A 20,149-nucleotide genomic window follows, 5' to 3' on the forward strand; every position below is an offset into this window, starting at 1 on the left:
AGGTGCTGTGAACATCTCATTTTTTTTCTAACAACTTTAATGATACTTTGCTTAGCCTTTTTATTTTTTAATCAAGAGACCAGCTTCTGTTTATAGTTCACGTTCTACTACAACTACTTAGGCACGGAAACAAAGCACACATCCAAAGAATCATTTGAACATTGCTTTTAGTATCATGGCAAATGGTTAAAAAAGCTTTCAGCCACAGTGCGGGAGTTTCCAAGGGTCTTTTGGCAACTTATCATAGCAGAGCTTCAGGAATACTGCCTTTAAGCAGGATTTTCTTCCTTATGATTGATAACCTCTAGTCATCTAAGGATTATTCTTTAGCTTGATCTGCAGTTTCTGGAACAAGATTAGTCCCTTTGAACAAGAAGATAATATAATAACACAATTGTTTAACTGGTATTCCAAAGTACTCCTTCCTAGTTAAGGAACTACAACTGGTGACTCTAGCACTCTAGTTAGGTTTACAGTGCTTGTCCATGCCAAATTTTTCAACGGGTTTTTGTAAAATGAAACACACACACACACACACAGACACACACGTGGATATGTGTGTTTAGAATCTTTTTTAAACTAAAATAATGGCCTTTCTTCAGTATAGAATAATTATGAAGAACCTGGACCCATGATTATAACAGCTCAGATTGTCAGCTCAGTTTCACCACTTATTAGTGACTTTGGGCAAGTTACTTAACTTCTCTATGCTTCAGTTTTTTGATCCACACAATAGGGGTAATAGCACCTATTTCATAATATTGTGAGAATTAGATGACTTAATACATGTAAAGCCTTTAAAATATTATCTGGCACACATTAAGGGCTACGTGTAATATTGTAACTATACTTTAATGTTCTAAAATAATTCAGATTTGTAAATCAAATATTGGAAACTTTATGACAGTCCACAAAGTCTTGTTATTTGCTTGTAACTTCACTGGTTTGTGAAATAAACAACTGGAAATCACCAGTATAGTAGTGTATAGAATGCGGATTTTTGGAATAGACAGGCATGAGTTTAAATTCTGACACCATCATTGACTAATTCTGATATATTTTTTTTAAATATATTTTATTGATTTTTTACAGAGAAGAAGGGAGAAAGATAGAGAGTTAGAAACATCGATGAGAGAGAAACATCGATCAGCCGCCTCCTGCACATCTCCCACTGGGGATGTGCCCGCAACCCAGGTACATGCCCTTGACCAGAATCGAACCTGAGACCTTTCAGTCCGCAGGCCGACGCTCTATCCACTGAGCCAAACCGGTTTCGGCTAATTCTGATATTTTGAACAAGTTCTTTAAACTATGAGCCACATTGGCTCTGACTGTAAAATGAGCCTACTTTTCCAAAGTTTTAATTAATATTATATGAGATAATATGTCAACCACCTGGCACAAGAAGCACTTAGTAAATGTTAGTCTCTTTTTTTTAATTGTGAAGTTAGTCTTAATTACATGTGAATGCATACTGAATTCACATACAATTATGTGACTACAAGTTAGAGTCTCTTTGTAATATTAACCTATATATATAAAAGGCTAATATGCAAAGTGTTCCCCTGGGAGTTCGATCATTGACTATGACATGCGCTGACCACCAGGGGGTGGCGCGGAACAAAGGAAGGCCTGCCAGCCTGGCAAGGGAGGCCCTGGCCGGCGGCAGAAAGGCCCCAATTGGCCCTGATCACCGGCCAGGCCTAGGGACCCTACCCATGCTTGAATTTTGTGCACCAGCCCTCTAGTTGTAATATAAAATTGGTAGGTTTTTCATATAAAATTTCAGACTTATACTAGATAGTTTTAGTTTCAGACTGATCACAAAGGTGTTCTTAGACACGTTTGGGTAGGTGGACAGTGGAGGATTATTTTCTCACTTATATCTATGTTTCCACAACCCTTTTTCCAAAATCCTTGGGCCATTTGTGCTTCAGAATTCAGATTTTTGAGAGGGGATTTACAAAGGTAACATGCAACATAAACATCTCCAGTGGTGTCTGGGCCAGCACTCCTTAGTCAAATACATTAATTCTGTAGCAAAACATATGAGTAGTCATTGTAAGTGGGACAAATAGAGACTGAATTGCCTTTATGACATTTCAGATCATGTTTTGCTAAATGTATAATGGAAAAGCTTGTTTTCAGAGTTTTTTAGGTACGAGATTTTGGACCTACATTATGCAGGCAATAGAAAAGTGAACCTTTTATATTTTTGGAAATACCTACTTAACTATGATTGCACTCTGACTCAGAAAAAGCTCTAGACCCAGATCCAATGGAATAATTAAAGGTTTTCCAGCCAGATTCTTTGTTTGGGTTTTGTTTTTTAATTGTTTGGTTTTTCCCTGTGGGTCTTTTGCAACTGTCCAAAGGTAGTAAAAATGATTTAAGAATTCTTTGAATATTCATAGCACTTGGGATCTTATTTAATACTATCAACCAGGCTAAGAATTTCATTATATTTTTATTTTTTTGTGTGAGAAGATTGAGATACAGGTTTGGTAACTCATTTACATTTACACAGTGGTTAAGTGGTAGTTGTGAATTTATGGTTGATGATATACTGTAGATAAAAGGCCATTTTACTTGTCCCTGTTCCCTAGCATTTTTTTTTAACCCTTCTTGAGCCCCTCTGGTTTGCATAAAAATTCTCATGTTCTCCTTCTAAGGTTATTTGACATTTTAAAATAGGTGATTCCCTTCCAAATGTAAAATTATATATATTATAATACTGAAAATAATTTCCTAAAATTACAGTCCCAAAGATTCTGATACCCTCTTTATCTCATTTTTCTTTGAGGGTAACTGATTTATATAAAGACTAAGAAGTTAATAGTAACTGCCTAGACCAGTGGTTCTCAACCTTCCTAATGCCGCGACCCTTTAATACAGTTCCTCATGTTGTGGTGACCCCCAACCATAAAATTATTTTCATTGCTACTTCATAACTGTAATTTTGCTACTGTTATGAATCGTAATGTAAATATCTGATATGCAGGATGTATTTAGGCGACCCCTGTGAAAGGTGTCGTTCGATCCCCAAAGGGGTCGCGACCCACGTGTTGAGAACCAGTGGATATGCTGTCTTAGTGAACATTTGACGGTCAGCTTACCAGAACCTTTTATCTTTTTTTCTTTCCTCTTAGTTATCCAAGTCTTTTATTTCCTTCCAAAGATTCAGCCAATAAAACTTACTTCATTGGTTCAGCAAATGTATTAATTTTAGGATAAACCATTTGGATTATTAGGTATTTCTGATGTTTACATCTTATGCCTTTTTTCCTCTGCCATTCTTCATCATGATTTTAGTTTTCTTCTTTACTTCAGGCGAAGGCATGCTATTCACAGTAGTGATTCTACTTCATCTTCCTCTTCTGAAGATGAACAGCATTTTGAGAGGCGCAGGAAAAGGAGCCGTAATAGAGCTATCAACAGGTATGTGCTATATTGAAGCCTTTTAAATCTACCACCTTTTTTTTTTAAATGGTGAGACAGCTGAATAATTTGGGAATAAGAACAGTTTGACTGATTAAAAAATTGTACAACAGATTAATGTATAATAACAATGCAGCCCTAGCTGGTTTGGCTCAGTGGATAGACTGTTGGCCTGCAGACTAAAGGCTCCCGGGTTCAATTCTGGTCAAGGGCACATGCCCGGGTTGCAGGCTCAATCCCTAGTAGGGGGCGTGCAGGAGGCAGCTGATCAATGATTCTCTCTCATTATTGATGTTTCTCTCTCTCCCTCTCCCTTCCTCTCTGAAATCAATAAAAATATTTAAAAACAAAAAAACAATGCTGTCTTGTTTGAAATATCTTATTGAAACTAATAACAGATTAGAACATGTTTTCTTGTGTAACCATTACACACAGCTCAAAATAATTCAATTTTTTTCAAATATACTTCTTTTAAAAAAAACCAATAATGCATTCCTATTGTAAAATACTTTAGGAAAGTTAAAGGGTTTACTCATTTTATAACTCCTTGTAATATAAGTTCACATATACTAACCAACTTATTTGAGTCTCACACTAATTATATGAAGTAGACAGGGCAAAGATTATTTCCATTTTACAGATGTGGTTGGGTGATTGAAAAATGCAGTTCTTGGGTCCTAATAATATGTTCTTAGAGTGGGCCACAAATGCTTAACAAAGTAGTTGGAACGTAATAATTGAAGGGTCATGCAAATCAGCCATTCTTTGTATCCTAAACTTTATATTATCACATTAAAGCTGCCCTGTCCAATATGGCAGCCACTAAGTCACCTGTGGCTATTAAGTACTTGAAATGTAACTACCATAATCTGAATTGAGATATATTGTAAGTTTCTATGAAAAACACATTCTTGAATTCCAAAGATTTAGTACAAAAAAAGAAAATGTAAAAATAGCTCAATATTTAAAATACTGAGTTTTGCATGTTGAAATGATAATACAGGATTTTGGATATATTGTAACAAATAAAATGGATTATCAAAATTTTACCTTTTTGTTTATTGTGGCTAATAGAAATTTTTAAATTACAATTTTGGCTTGCATTTCATTTGTTGGAAAGCAATAAATCAAATCATCAAAAAGCTGTATACTTAGACTTCTTGGATTTTTCTTTGCTTTCATTCATAGAAATACGCATCTAATCGTATGGACTTTATATTATGCAGTTATATTTCTTTTTTTTAATTGCTGATATTTTACCATAGTAACTTTATTTTTACTTATTTTTTAATCCTCACCCAAGGATATTTTTCCATTGATTTTTAGAGAGAGTGGAAGAGAGAGGGAAAGACAGAGAGAAACATGGATGTGAGAGAAATACATCAATTGGTTGCCTCCTGTACGTGCCCTGACGAGGGCCTGGCCCGAGAGGAGCCTGCAACCACGGTACATGCCCTTGACCAGAATCAAACCTGGGACCCTTCAGTCCACAGGCTGAAGCTCTATCCAGTGAGCCAAACCAGCTAGGGCTATATTTCTATTAAGAATTATTTAAGACATAGTCTTTAAAAAGCTGCAAGTGCAAACTTGTTCATCTTAGATTTCGCAGTATAAATTTCTCGTAAAGTTTGGGGATAGCAAGAATTGTCACTTGGGATGAGCATGGTGCTTCCACTTGTGTTCAGTTGCAGCAGTTATTCTTTGCTTAAGCATTCTGGTACAAGTTATCTTAACCTCTAACATAAGCAGTTTTCCTTTTTTCCAACACAAGCAGGTTCTTTTAGGCACATTCTTTGTAACATACCATAACCGGTTTTGAAAGTAGTTAGAAAAGTAGTGATTCATTGTTGCCTGAAAGGGTTGGTGTGGAGCAGGTGCTGGTGGATTATGATGGTTTTGCTGAGAGGTATTATAGCAGAGTTGTTGCTTGGATTTCTGAATCTGCCACTTACTGGTTTGTGGTCTTTGGCATTTTAGTTTACCTTACCTGTGTGGGCTTGGTTTTCTTTTAAAAGAGGGGAAATAATAATATCTACTTCATAAGACTGTTGGAGGATTTAATGGATTAATATATCTAAAATGTTAGACACGATCATTATAATTATAATATGTATTGATACAATCTGAATTCTCAACCATGAATTACCTTATAGTGATGCAGCTTCTTAAAAACTGGTATTTTCATTTGATTGTATTTCTTTAATAATAAAGCTTCTGATATAACCTCTTTCTAACAAATTCTCAACCTATATAGAAAATGAGGAAGCTGAAATACATAATCTTAAGATTGCTCTTGTTGAAATTTAATTTATTTTTAAATTTTTAAGAAAAATGCTTGTATTTTATCGTGGCATTTGGGAGAGAAAGGTGAGTTGATGGTTTTGTTTGTTTTTTTTACATCTTTTTAAAATAGGTGCCTGCCACTAAATTTTCGGAAAGATGAATTAAAAGGAATTTATAAAGATCGAATTAAAATTGGAGCAAGCCTTGCTGATGTTGATCCAATGCAATTAGATTCTTCAGTGAGTACTGTCCTGAAATGTATGCTTGAACTGTAATAATAGTGTTCTTTAACTTTAGTTTTAAAGGTGTGTTTTTTATCAGTTTAATTTTTACAGACTTCTTTCTTTTTTTTTTATGTTTAGACCACAACTAAGTTATGTTTTAGTGTTAACTCAGTTGATTGTGTGTAGGTTGTGTATCGTTTAGGGATAGAGTGACATTTTAATTTTGACTCCAAATCGAAGAATGTCTATATTTCCCTTCCATCACCAGGTACGATTTGATAGTGTTGGTGGTCTGTCTAATCATATTGCAGCTCTAAAAGAGATGGTGGTATTTCCATTACTTTATCCAGAAGTCTTTGAAAAATTCAAAATTCAACCTCCAAGGTAATTTAACTATACATTTTATTTTAGCCCAAAATCTGCATTATGCTACTGTTGTCCAGATAATGCTTCTCTGTTGAAATATTTTAGGTCTACAATAATTTGTATGTTTTTCCTGCAAGGTACCGGGTGCTTTGAATATTTTTACTTAATGTTTAGCTTAAAAAATGGTTTCAAAATTGATTCTCCATGGAGAAAAAAGATTGTCCATGGTTTTTCAAACATTTAGTGAAATTCCTTCCATACATACTTTTTTCTCATTTTTAAAATTTAGTTTAAATTTGTATCATAGTAATACATGTACATAGTTTTAAAAATTAAATTGTACTATAAGTCTTTTTTTTTTTTTTAAATATATATATTTTATTGATTTTCCACAGAGAGGAAGGGAGAGAGATAGAGAGTTAGAAACATCGATGAGAGAGAAACATCGACCAGCTGCCTCCTGCACATCTCCCACTGGAGATGTGCCCGCAACCCAGGCACATGCCCTTGACCGGAATCGAACCCGGGACCCTTCAGTCCGCAGGCCGACGCTCCATCCACTGAGCCAAACCGGTTTTGGCATGTACTATAAGTCTTTAAAGAAAGGTAGTAACCCACTTCTCTATTCTCCATTTTCCCACCTCTATGGAAAATTAATTTAAGTAAACTTTTTAAATTAGTAAGCTTTTTTTCTTTTGCATTGTAAAAGTTGTATACTGTAAAACAATCAGTTAAAACATTGGTGAATTCAGTTTTTGTCTTTAAAATTATTTTTCCAGGAATATTACTCAATCATAAAAAATTTTAATCAGATATTAATATTGTTATAGCATTTCTTACAGGAAATATTGGAACTATCTAGTTAAAGTAATTTAGTGAATTTAAAAAGGAAGAACAAAGTCCCTGAATTTTTTTCCTCTTTATTTCTCCTTTACAACATGTATTTACTCCCATAGAAATCAAATATATGATTGTGTAAACTTGTTTTCACATACATTCTCTTTGTATTTAATAACTAAGTAATATTCCATTATGTGGTTGTGTCACATTTTATCTGCTTTTGCTGTTGCTGACTGTGTAGTTTTTTCCTAACTTTTCATTATCATAGTGTCAATATTATGTACATCTCATTGCTTCCTTTTTGTGTGAATCCTTAATTCCTTCTTTAAGATATAGTCTCACAAATTAGATTGTTGCCTCAATAGATACGTTTTTATTTTTTTGAATATATTTTTATTGATTTCAGAGAGGAAGGGAGAAGGGAGAGAGAGAGATGGAAACATCAATGATGAGAGAAAATCATTGATTGGCTGACTCCTTCACGCCCCACACAGGGATCAAGCCCAAAACCCGGCATGTGCCCTGACCAGGAATCAAACTGTGACCTCCTGGTTCATAGGTCAATGCTCAACCACTGAGCCTCACCAGCGGGGCTCAATAGATATGTTCTTAAAGTCTGTACCTACCTTGGTTTTTGTACGTTGAAATCTGTTGTTTTTTCCATTTGTTTGTTTAGTTGTTTTCTTACCAGGTGCTTTGTTCTTTACATCTCTATTTGATTGCCTCTATCTTATTGTCTTTTCTTTTATAGTTTATTAATTTTTAATAGATTTCATCTGTCACTTGTGACTTTTCCCCTGCCATTCTTATTTTGTCATTGCTGTTTTTCTGGGATTTTCCTTTTTAAGTGTTTCTTTTCAAGGGTAGTTATTTGATTATCCAAAACTGATTATTTCATATTAGTTTGGTAGACTTTAATTTATGACATGTATTTCTACACCCTTTTAACATTTCTATTAAGAATTATGAGCCTGACTGGTGTGGCTCAGTGATTGAGCATCAACCTATGAACCAGGAGGTCAGAGTTCAATTCCCTGTCAGGGCACCTGTCCAGTTGCCGGTTTAATCCCTAGTAGGAGGTGATCGATGATTCTCTCTCCCTCTCCATTCCTCTCTCAAATCAATTTTTAAAAAAGATTTTTTTTTAAGAATTATGAATAAAGCTCATTTTCCCAGAATAAGAGCAACAAATAACTTTGGAACTTTGTGGAAAACAAAACAAAGCAATAGGTTACCCTATGGCAGTGATGTCACAAAAATTATTTTAAATTATTTACACTTCTTAGTCCCTATCACCCAACCACCATTATTTAAGTTCTCTCTTAGCTTCCTTTCCTATTTAGTTCCAACATGTTTTTTAACAAAACTTTTAGTGTTATGTTACTGTGACTGAAGCCAAAGATTGTAAACTATGAAGTCTTTATTTTAAGTGTAACTTTTATGCAAGGAAAGGTAATATGATGAGCATAATGAATGAATAAAAGAAAATAGGTTTTACACTTCATCTTAGCCAAAAGACCTAGACACAATTAAAAGAAGATATGTTTTAAATAAAGGGTTTTATATAGTTTCAGTATTAATTTTGTAGTACCAATATTAATTCCAAGGTTTTAAGTTGTTCTCTGTGAGTTGAAATATTTCAGTTGTCTCATTTAGTTTTTTAAAAAATACGTTTTTATTGATTTTTAGATAGGAAGGGAGAGGGAGAGAGACAGAAACAATGATGAGAGAGGACCATTGCTCAGCTGCCTCCTGCACACCCCCTACTGGGGATCGAACCCGCAACTGTGCTTGTGCCCTTGACTGGAGTTGAACCTGGGACCCTTCAGTCCGCAGGCCCATGCTCCATCCACTGAGCCAAACTGGCTAGGGCTCATTTACTTTTTTATTCACTAATTAAGTGCACTCATGAAATTGGTTTGTAATTTTGTCTAAATAGTCTTGTTTTTTGATGTATTAATAATAAAATAATACTTATTCTTTTACAGAGGTTGTTTGTTTTATGGTCCACCTGGAACTGGAAAAACACTGGTTGCTAGAGCACTTGCCAATGAGTGCAGTCAGGGGGATAAGAGAGTAGCATTTTTCATGAGAAAAGGTGCTGATTGTCTAAGTAAATGGGTAGGAGAGTCTGAAAGACAGCTACGATTGCTATTTGATCAGGTATGATATTAAAACTTACCTACATAGATTTTTAATCAATGTAGATATAAGTATGTAAGGATTAGATAAATCATGCATTTAATTACTTTTCATAGAGCAAAAATTCAGAAGACTTACTCAAAATATGTAATCTTCCTAGATTATTTTTCTTTGTGTATCAAGATAACACTGACCTATAAGGAATAGTTTTATAGTAAGAAGAGAAAGGAATGATTGTATCTAAGTTCTGTGGAGTCTTAGAACCTAGAAAGAGAGTGGTAGTTTCATACTTAGGGAGACAACAGTAGTGAGCTATGTCTCAATAGAAGATTAGTTCATCCCTAGTCTGGCTTTAATTTTATATGCCAGATTGTATTGACAGTACATTGTGAGATAATATATTCTGATCTACTAAGGCATATTGTTGCAGATGCTTTGAAATCTCTTTATGGAACTCATTGAGAATTTTTGTTTTAATTTACTGAGGTATGTCTTTTTTAAACTTTGGCATCGTGCTAATTATTTTCCCATCCAGATATGGAGGGAAGGTTGTATCATTTTCTACTCTTTATCTTATTGTGACAATTGGTCTTTTATAGATTTTTTTATATGTCCCAATAACTATAGCTATACAAAATCTAAGTTATATAGCCAGTAAAGTATGTATTGAATATTTCCAATTGAAATGCAAATAAAATTAAACTATATGTTATAATTTAGTCTGAACCCTTAAAACATAGTTCTTGAATTTACATTTAGATTTATAACTTACAAATTTTATAAGCAAGTTTTAATGAAATGAATTATATTGTCTAATATTTGAAGTTTCTCATGATAACATGCAACCACTGGACCTACTTTCTAGGCTTACCAGATGCGCCCATCCATTATTTTCTTTGATGAAATTGATGGTCTGGCTCCAGTTCGATCAAGCAGGCAAGATCAAATTCACAGGTAAAAACTTGCTTGATGATCCCTGCCTTTTTCCCTATATTCTGAGCTGTATTGGTGTTATATGAGCAATACAATGATTAGTTAAATGGTGAAAGAAATTTTACAAAGCAGTAGTTTCCCCCCCCCTTTTTTTTTTTGTAGTAAAATCCCAATATACTATAGAGTGGAAAAAGAAAAGGTGAACCTGTCCTGGATGGCAGGTTATTCTCAAGCACAGTATTAAAATTTTGGTTACATTTTTTGGCTCTCTGAGTGACACCATGGTTGTCAGCAAAAACAAGTGCCTTATAGGAGGAGGCAAAAAGGGAGCCAAGAAGAAAGTGATTGACCTATTTTCTAAGAAAAACCGATGTGCTGTAAAACTGCCAGCTATGTTCAACATAAATAATAATGGAAAAACATGTCATGAGAACTCAAGGAACCAAAATCCCATCTGATGGTCTCAGGGGTCATGTTTTTAAAGTGAACCTAGCTGATCTGCAGAGTGATGAGATTGCATTTAGAAAACTCAAGCAAGCTCTGGCTGGTTTGGCTCAGTGGATAGAGTGTTGGCCCTCGGACTTAAGGATCCTGGGTTCGATTCTAATCAAGAGCACTTACCTTGGTTCCCCTGGTCGGGGTGCATGCAGGAGGCAAACAATCATTGTGTCTCTCACATCGATGTTTCTGTCTCTTCCTCTCCCACTCTCTCTAAAAATCGATGGAAAAATATCCTCCAGAGAGGATTAACAAAAAAAAAGAAAAGAAAGAAAACTCAAGCTAATTACTGAGAACATTCAGGGCAAAAACTGCCTAATTTCCATGGCATGGATCTTACCCGTGACAAAATGTGCTCCATGGTCAAAAAATGGCAGACTGTAATTGAAGCTCATGTTGATGTGAAGATTAGCAATGGTTATTTGCTTCATCTATTCTATGCTGGTTTTACTAAAAACTGCAACCATCAAATTTGGAAGACCTTATGCTCGGCATCAACAGGTCTGCGGGATCCAGGAGAAGATAATGGAAATCATGACCTGAGAGGTGCAGACAAAATACTCAAAAGGAAGTGGTCAATACATTGATTTCAGATAGCATTAGAAAAGACATAGAAAGGGCTTGCCAATCTACGTATCTGCTCTACAATGTTTTTGTTAGAAAAGTCAAATGCTGAAGAAGCCCAAGTTCAAATTGGGAAAACACGGAGCTTTTGAGGGTAGTAGTACTGGAAAAGCTACTGGGGATGAGACAGATGTGAAAGTTAAATGAGCTAATGGATATGAGCTGCCAGTGCAAGAATCTGTTTAAAATTCAGACTTTTCATGGTGTTAAGTAAAAAAATACTATTTGTATTGTTGTTGTTTTAAATCTTGGTTACAAACTTAAATGCACACTGGCCACTGAAGTAAGGCGTAAGGCAAATGAGATGAGTGAGGCAAACCAATGGTAAGTGTGGGGTTGTGGTGTGGAATGTGGCTGAGTGTTCAGTCATAAGAGCATAACCAGTTGTTTTTATTGCCAACCTCCTGAAGTGCAGAAGCCCACCCAGACTTGAAAAATAAATTTTCTCTTTCTTAAATTTTATATTCAAATTTGTAAATATTTTTTAAATGTTGCCAACCAATTCAGATTCTTTTAAGACATTGCCTGAGCCAAATAAAATACGTCCTAGCATGACTACTACTTTAATATTCTAATACTAGCACAACTTCCTCATTTTCAGGATGGGAAAATTGAATATCCCTTATGATAAACTGTTTACTCAAAGGAGTACCTTTCCTTAGTGCCACTGCCTCAAGTCCCAGTTCATTTTCAATTTTTCAGATATTCTTTTAAAATGAGCTTGTAGCCCTAGCTGGTTTGGTTCAGTGGATAGAGCATCAGCCTGCAGACATAGGGTCCTGGCTTTAATTCCGGTCAAGGGCACATGCCTGGGTTGCAGGCTTGATCCCTAGTGGGGGGCATGCAGGAGGCAGCCAATCAATGATTCTCATCATTGATGTTTCTGTCTCTCTCTAGCTTTCCCTTCCTCTCTGAAATCAATAAAAATATATTTTAAAAAATAAAATGAGCTCGTAAATTATCTGTAACTGCTTAATTAGTTTGGGATACCCTAAAGCAAATGTTTGCATGCCTTCATATATGCCAGTATTGTTTTTTATTGTAAATGATATAAAAGAGGAACAAGAAATAATGTAATAGGTAAGTTTTGACTCTTCTAATACTTGACAATATTTATTATATTCTGGTTGCCTTCTTTGACTTGATGCTATACAATTTCATTTGTTGCTCTGAGTAGTAAATGAAAATGTCAAGTATGGTAAAAGTAGTTGTCTGTATATGTCCTACCATTAATCATACAAACTTTTTATATATGACACATTTTATTCTCACCCATACTAATTGTGTTAATAGGAAGAAACATTTAACAATATTAACATCACTTTGAAATCAAGTAATTGAGAACTTATGACATTTTTGAAACAGTTGTAAAGTGATTGGAATAATTTTAACAAGCACATGCCATCTCAAATTAAGTTCAATTAAAATCTTTACTGTAAATTAAAAATATCGTTATGACCACTTGGGCTGTTTCCAGATCTTAGCTATCCTATATAATAAAGAGCTAATATGCTAATTAGACTGGACAGCGGAACAACCTTCCGGAATGACCTTCCAGAACAACCAGTGGGCGGGGGGCGGGCCTGCAAAGCAGCTGGGGCTGCGAGGGCCTATGTTTGCATGAGTTTCATGCATTCATGCATTGTGCCTCTAGTTATAAACACTGCTGTGAACATAGAGGTGCATATATTCTTTCTGATTGGTATTTCAGGCTTAGGATATATTCTAGAAGTAGCTTCACTGGGTCAAATGGCAGTTCCATTTTTAATTTTCTGAGGAAACCCCGCACTGTTTTCCATGGTGGTTTTAATTTGCATCTCTCTGATGACTAGTGACTTTGAGCATTATTTCATGTCTCTTTGCCATTTGTATGCCCTCTTTGGAGAAGTGTCTATTTAGGTCCTCTGCCCATTTTTTTATTGGAGTATTTGTCTTCCTTTTGGTGAGTTGTATGAGTACTTTATATGTTTTGGAAGGTAACCCCTTATCAGATGTATCATTGGCAGACATGTTCTCCCATACAGTGGGTTCTCTTTTCATTTTGTCTTTTAGTTGTATTTTTGAAGTGGTTGTGCGAGGCAGCAGTTTCAGGTGTTTACCTATGCTGCCATCTTGGTTTCTCGCTTTTCATTTTGATACTGGTTTCTTTTGCTGTGCAGAAGCTTTTAATTTGATGTAGTCCCATTTGTTTACTTTTTCCTCTGTTTCTCTTGCCCTAGGTGTTGTATCAGTGAAAATTCTGCTATGTGAGATGTCTGATATATATTTTTTAAATTTTGGTTTTTTTTAGAAAAGCAAACAAGAATTTATTGACCATAGCAAGCATATCATGAGGTCCCTTAGAGGTTAGGGGAAATGTGCCTGTGGGGGAAGATAAGGTGGAAGGAAGAAAGCCCAATTTTTTTAAATTATATTTTTCTTGATTTCAGAGAGGAAGGGAGAGGGAGGGAGAGTTAGAAACATCAATAATGAGAGAGAATCACTGATCGGCTGCCTCCTGCATGCCCCCTACTGGGGATTGAGCCTGCACCCTGGGCATGTACCCTGACCGGGAATTGAACCGTGACCTAGTTCATAGGTCAATGCTTAACCACTGAACCACACCAGCCAGGCTGATGTCTGATTTTTTTCTTTTTTTTTTTTTTTATTGCTTAAAGTATTACAAAGGGTATTACATATGTCTCCTTTTTTCCCCGCCCTTGACAATCCCCTGGCCTCCCCTACCCCCCAGTGTCTTATGAACATTGGTTATGCTTGTATGCATGCATATAAGTCCTTTGGTTGATCTCTTACCCCCCCCCTTTTGTCCCCCTACCCTCCCCGGCCATTCCGCTGTAGTTTGACAGTCTGTTTGAGGCAGCTCTGCCTCTGTATCTATTTTTGTTCATAAGTTTATAATGGTCTTTATTATCCATGAATGAGTGAGATCATGTGGTATTTTTCCTTCATTGACTGGCTTATTTCACTTAGCATAATGCTCTCCAGTTCCATCCATGCTGTTGCAAATGGTAAGAGTTCCTTCTTTTTTACAGCAGCATAGTATTCCATTGTGTAGATGTACCACAGTTTTCTAATCCATTCATCTACTGATGGGCACTAAGGCTGTTTCCAGATCTCAGCTATGGTGAATTGTGCTGCTATGAACATATGGGTGCATAGATCCTTTCTGATTGGTGTTTCTGGTTTCTTGGGATATATTCCTAGAAGTGGGATCACAGGGTCAAATGGGAGTTCCATTTTTAGTTTTTTGAGGAAACTCCATACTGTCTTCCATAGTGGCTGCACCAATCTGCATTCCCACCAGCAGTGCACGAGTGTTCCTTTTTCTCCACATCCTCTCCAGCACTTGTCGTTTGTTGATTTGTTGATGATAGCCATTCTAACAGGTGTGAGATGGTACCTCATTGTTGTTTTGATTTGCATCTCTCGGATGATTAGTGACTTTGAGCATGTTTTCATATGTCTCTTGGCTTTCTGAATGTCCTCTTTTGAAAGATGTCTGTTTAGATCCTTTGCCCATTTTTTGATTGGATTGTTTATCTTCCTTTTGTTAAGTTGTATGAGTTTCCTATAAATTTTGGAGATTAGGCCCTTATCAGATATGACATTGGCAAATATGTTTTCCCACGCAGTGGGCTTTCTTGTTGTTTTGTTGATGGTTTCTTTTGCTGTGCAAGAAGCTTTTTATTTTGATGAAGTCCCATTTGTTCATTTACTCTTTAGTTTCAAGTGCCCTAGGAGCTGTATCATTGAAGAAATTGCTTCGGCATATGTCTGAGATTTTGTTGCCTTTGGATTCTTCTAGAATTTTTATGGTTTCCCATCATGCATTTAAGTCCTTTATCCATTTTGAGTTTATTTTTGTGTATGGTGTAAGTTGGTGGTCTAGTTTCATTTTCTTGCATGTATCTGTCCAATTTTCCCAACACCATTTATTGAAGAGACTATCTTGACTCCATTGTATGTTCTTGCCTCCTTTGTCAAATATTAATTGAGCATATTGGTTCGGGCCTATTTCTGGGCTTTCTATTCTATTCCATTGATCTATATGTCTGTTCTTGTGCCAGTACCAGGCAGTTTTGAGAACAGTGGCTTTGTAATACAGCTTGATATCTGGTATTGAGATCCCACCTACTTCGTTCTTTCTCAGGATCGCGGCAGCTATTCGGGGTCTTTTTTTATTCCAGATGAATTTTTGGAGAGTTCGTTCTAGATCTGTGAAATATGCCGTTGGTATTTTAATGGGAAGTGCGTTGATTTATAGATTGCTTTGGGTAGTATGGACATTTTGATGATGTTGATTCTACCAATCCATGAACACGGTATGTTCTTCCATCTGTTTATGTCTTCCTCTTATCTCTTTTTTCAACGTCCTGTAGTTTTCTGAGTAGAGGTCTTTTACCTCTTTAGTTAAGTTTATTCCTAGGTAGCCTAATTTTTTTGGTGCGATGGTAAATGGGATTGTTTCTTTAGTCTCTTTTTCTGAAAGTTCACTATTGGTGTATAGAAATGCCTTAGATTTCTTGGGGTTAATTTTGTATCCTGCTACATTGCCAAATTCATGTATTAAGTCTAGTAGTTTTTTGATGGAGACTTTAGGGTTTTGTATGTATAATATCATGTCATCTGCAAATAAGGACAGTTTTACTTCCTCTTTTCCAATTTGGATGCCTTTTATTTCTTCTTCTTGTCTAATTGCAATGGCTAATACTTCCAGTACTATGTTGAACAGAGTGGTGAGAGTGGGCATCCCTGTCTTGTTCCTGTTCTTAGGGGAAATGGTGTTAGTTTTTGTCCATTGAGTATGATGTTGGCTGTGGGTTTGTCATATATGGCTTTTATTATGTTGACGTATGATCCTTCTATTCCCACCTTGCTGAGACTTTTTATCAAAAATGGGTGTTGGATTTTGTCAAATGCTTTTTCTGCATCAACTGATATGACTATGTGGTTTTTTTCTTTCAATTTGTTTATGTGATGTATCACGTTTATTGATTTTCGGATATTGTACCATCCTTGCATCCCTGGGATAAATCCTACTTGTTCATGGTGTATGATCTTTCTGATGTACTGCTGGAACCGATTTGCTAAGATTTTGTTGAGGATTTTGGCATCTATGTTCATGAGGGATATTGGCCTGTAATTCTCTTTCATTGTGTTGTCTTTACCTGGTTTTGGTATTAGGGTGATGCTGGCTTCATAGAATGAGCTTGAAAGTGTTCCTTCCTCTTGAATTTTTTGTAGTAGTCTGAGGAGGATAGGTTTTAGTTCTTTCTTGAATGTTTACTAAAACTCCCCTGTGAAGCCATCTGGTCCTGGGCTTTTGTTTGCTGGAAGCTTTTTGATGACTGCTTCAATTTCTTCCATAGTTATTGGCCTATTGAGATTTTTAGATTCTTCCTGATTGAGTTTTGGAATGTTGTATTTTTCTAGGAATTTGTCCATTTCCTCCAGGTTGTCTAGTTTGTTGGAGTAGAGCTGTCCATAGTATTTTTTAACAATCATTTGTATTTCTGTGGGGTCTGTTGTTATTTCGCCTCTATCATTTCTGATTTTGTTTATTTGGGTCCTCTCTCTTTGCTTCTTGGTGAGCCTGGCTAGAGGTTTGTCAATCTTGTTTATCCTTTCAAAGAACCAGCTCTTGGTTTCATTGATTTTCTGTATTGTTTTTTGGTCTCTATGTCATTTATTTCTTCTCTAATCTTTATTATCGCCTTCCTTCTGCTCACTCTGGGGTTTTCTTGTTGCTCTCTTTCTAATTCTTTGAGATGTAGAGTTAGATGATTTACTACCATTTTTTCTTGTTTTTTGAGATAGGCCTGTAGAGCTATAAACTTCCCTCTCAGGACCGCTTTCATTGTGTCCCATAGGTTTTGGATTGTTTTCATTGTCAGTTTCCAGAATGTTTTTAATTTCTTCTTTGATCTCATTGGTAACCCAATCAATATTTAATAACATGCTATTCAGCTTCCAAGTGTTTGCATATTTTGGGTTGTTTTTATTGTAGTTTATTTCTAATATTATGCCATCGTGGTCTGAGAAGATGCTTGGTATGATTTCAATCTTCTTGAATTTGGGGAGACTTTGTTTGTGACCCAATATGTGGTCTGTTTTTGAATATGTCCTATGAGCACTTGAGTAGAATGTATATTCCGTGACTTTGGGGTGAAGTGTTCTGAAGATGTCAATTAAGTCCATCTGATCTAGTGAGTCATTTAGGATTGCTGTTTCTTTGCTGATTGTTTGTCTAGAGGATTTATCCAATGATGTCAGTGGTCCCCTACTATGATTGTATTGTTGTCGATCTCTCCTTTGATATCTTCCAGGAGTTTTTTTATGTATTTGGGTGCTCCTGCATTAGGTGCATATATGTTTATCAGGGTTATATCTTCTTGTTGTATTGATCCCTTTAGTATTATGAAGTGGCCTTATCTCTTGTTATGGCCTTCACTTTGAGGTTTATTTTGTCTGATATAAGTATTGCTACCCCAGCTTTCTTTTCATTTCCATTTGCCTGAAAGATATTTTTCCATCCCTTCACTTTCAGTCTGTGTGAGTCCCTTCTAATGAGGTGGGTCTCTTGTAGACAGCAAATATATGTGTCATGTTTTTTTATCCATTCAGCCACTCGATGTCTTTTGGTTGGAGCATTTAGTCCATTTACGTTTAAAGTTATTATTGAAAGGTACTTGTTTGTAGCCATTTCTTTTTTTGTGTGGCTGTTTTCTTTCTGAGCTTTTTATTTCTTCTTTTTACACCAGTCCCTTTAGCATATCTTGCATTGCTGGCTTGGTGGTGATAAACTCCCTTAGCCTTTTTTTGTCTGTAAATCTTCTTATTTCCCCTTCAATTTTGAATGATAGCCTTGCTGGGTAGAGTATTCTTGGATTCAGTCCTTTGCTTTGCATCACTTTGCAAATTTCCATCCATTCTTTTCTGGCCTGATGTGTTTCTGTTGAGAAATCATTTGATAATCTAATGGGAGATCCCTTGTATGTAACTTTCCATCTCTCTCTTGCAGCCTTTAAGATTCTCTCTTTGTCCTGAACATTTGCCATGGTAATTATGATGTGTCTTGGTGTGGGTCTTTTCGGGTTCACCTTGTTTGGGACTCTCTGTGCTTGTGTGACTTTTTTCTTCCCTACCTCAGGGAAGTTTTCAGATATTATTTCTTCGAATAGGTTTTCTAATCCTTGTTCCTCTTTCTGTTGTTCCGGCACCCCTATTATTCGTATGTTGTTTCGTTTCGTGTTGTCCCAAAGCTCCGTTAGGCTCTCCTCCTGTCTTTTAATTTTTTTCTCCAATTGCAGTTCAGTTTGGGTGTGTTTTGCTTCCTTGTCTTCTAATTCACTAATTCGATCCTCTGCTTCTCCTAGTCTACTGTTGATACTTTCAATGGTGTTTTTTATTGCAGCTATATCGCTCCTCATTTCTTCTTGGTTCTTACCTAAGTTATTGATTTTTTTCATCCATTTCTTTTTGATTCTTACATAAGGTATTGATTTTTTCATCTGTTTCTTCTTGCTTCTTGCATAAGTTGTTGATTTTTTCCTCCAACCGGTTTATGCACTCTAGGACCCTTAATCTGAATTCTTTTTCTGTCATGTTGCATGCCTCTGTATCACTTAGCTGCTTTTCTGGCGAGTCCTCCTTTTCTTTCCTTTGGGGGTTTCTTTGTCTACCCATGTTTGATCTCACCGACATATCTAGATGTTGAGTCGTTTAGTGGCTGCTCCCTGGGTGGCAGTGGCTCCTCGGGCTGTGGTTGCTCCTCGGGCGATTGTGGTAGCAGCAGCTCCTCTAGTGGGTGCTGGTCACAGCTGTGGTGGCTCTTCTGGCTGGTGGGGGGAGGCTTCACACGCAGCTGCTGATCCTCAGACAGGGGGTGTGGTGATCAGGAGGCTGCTGTTACTTGGATCTTTCCGTGAGAAGCAGGACTCCACGTAGTCGCACTGTCCCAGATCCAGTGTCTCCGGGTTAGCAGCCGATCTCTGGATGCCGGGTCTTTGGGTGTACAGTATACGTTTCCAAAAAACAGCCACTCAAGATGGCGCAGTCTCCGCAGCTGATCCAGCGCTCCAGGAGAGATTTCAGCCGCAGTCTCCAACTTTCAATCTGCTTTCTCCAGGATTCCTCTGCCTTTCCTGGCTGCAAACTCTCTCTCTCCTGATGTCTGATATTTTGCTGCCTACATTTTCTTCTAGGATTTTTACAGTTTCACAACTTATATTTAAATCTTTTATCCAGCTTATTCTTGTGTATGGTGTAAGTTGGTGGTCTAGTTTCATTTTTTGCATGTACCTGTCCAATTATCCCAGCACCATTTATTGAAGAGACTATTTTTACTCCATTGTATGTTCTTGCCTCCTTTGTCAAATATTAATTGAGACACTTGGAGTGCGGGAAACGAGTTAAGTCGGCTCGCGTGAATTGCGCGTACTCCGCGGGAGCCGTCTTTAACTCGGTTCATATAGATTTGCGGTGGAGTGCGGGAAACGTGTAAACTCGGGCCGATTGTAACTGCGTATTACCAAATATTTGTCTGCAGCTCTCCAGGGTCTTTTTTGGTTCCATATAAATTTTTGGAGTATTTGTCCTAGATCTATGAAATATGCCATTGGTATTTTAATAGGGACTGCACTGAATCTATAGAATGCTTTGGGTAGGATGGGCATGTTAATTATGTTAATTCTACCATCCCATAAACACAGTATATTCTTCCACTTGTTTATATCTTCTATCTCTTTTTTCAGTGTTCTGTAGTTTTCCAAGTATAAGTCTTTTACTTCCTTGGTTAAGTT

At 36.5% G+C, this 20,149-nt stretch overlaps 1 protein-coding gene across 5 annotated transcripts in view; it reads left to right on the plus strand.

Moving 5' to 3' along the window:
* The window catches only part of ATAD2 (ATPase family, AAA domain containing 2), a 55,569-nt gene that overhangs the window by 10,329 nt on the left and 25,091 nt on the right, over positions 1-20,149 (plus strand). For 4 of the 5 annotated variants that reach the window (XM_006086327.3, XM_014453708.2, XM_023751961.1 and 1 more), the window contains exons 8-12: positions 3,331-3,438; positions 5,852-5,960; positions 6,214-6,329; positions 9,140-9,314; positions 10,159-10,247. In XM_006086327.3, the coding sequence (XP_006086389.1) occupies positions 3,331-3,438; positions 5,852-5,960; positions 6,214-6,329; positions 9,140-9,314; positions 10,159-10,247 (597 nt within the window). The remainder of the gene's footprint in view (positions 1-3,330; positions 3,439-5,851; positions 5,961-6,213; positions 6,330-9,139; positions 9,315-10,158; positions 10,248-20,149) is intronic. The other variant, XM_023751960.1, reaches the window with a different exon arrangement.

This window comes from Myotis lucifugus, unplaced genomic scaffold, assembly GCF_000147115.1.
Source record: "Myotis lucifugus unplaced genomic scaffold, Myoluc2.0 scaffold_27, whole genome shotgun sequence".
Classification (NCBI taxonomy): Eukaryota; Metazoa; Chordata; class Mammalia; order Chiroptera; family Vespertilionidae; genus Myotis; species Myotis lucifugus.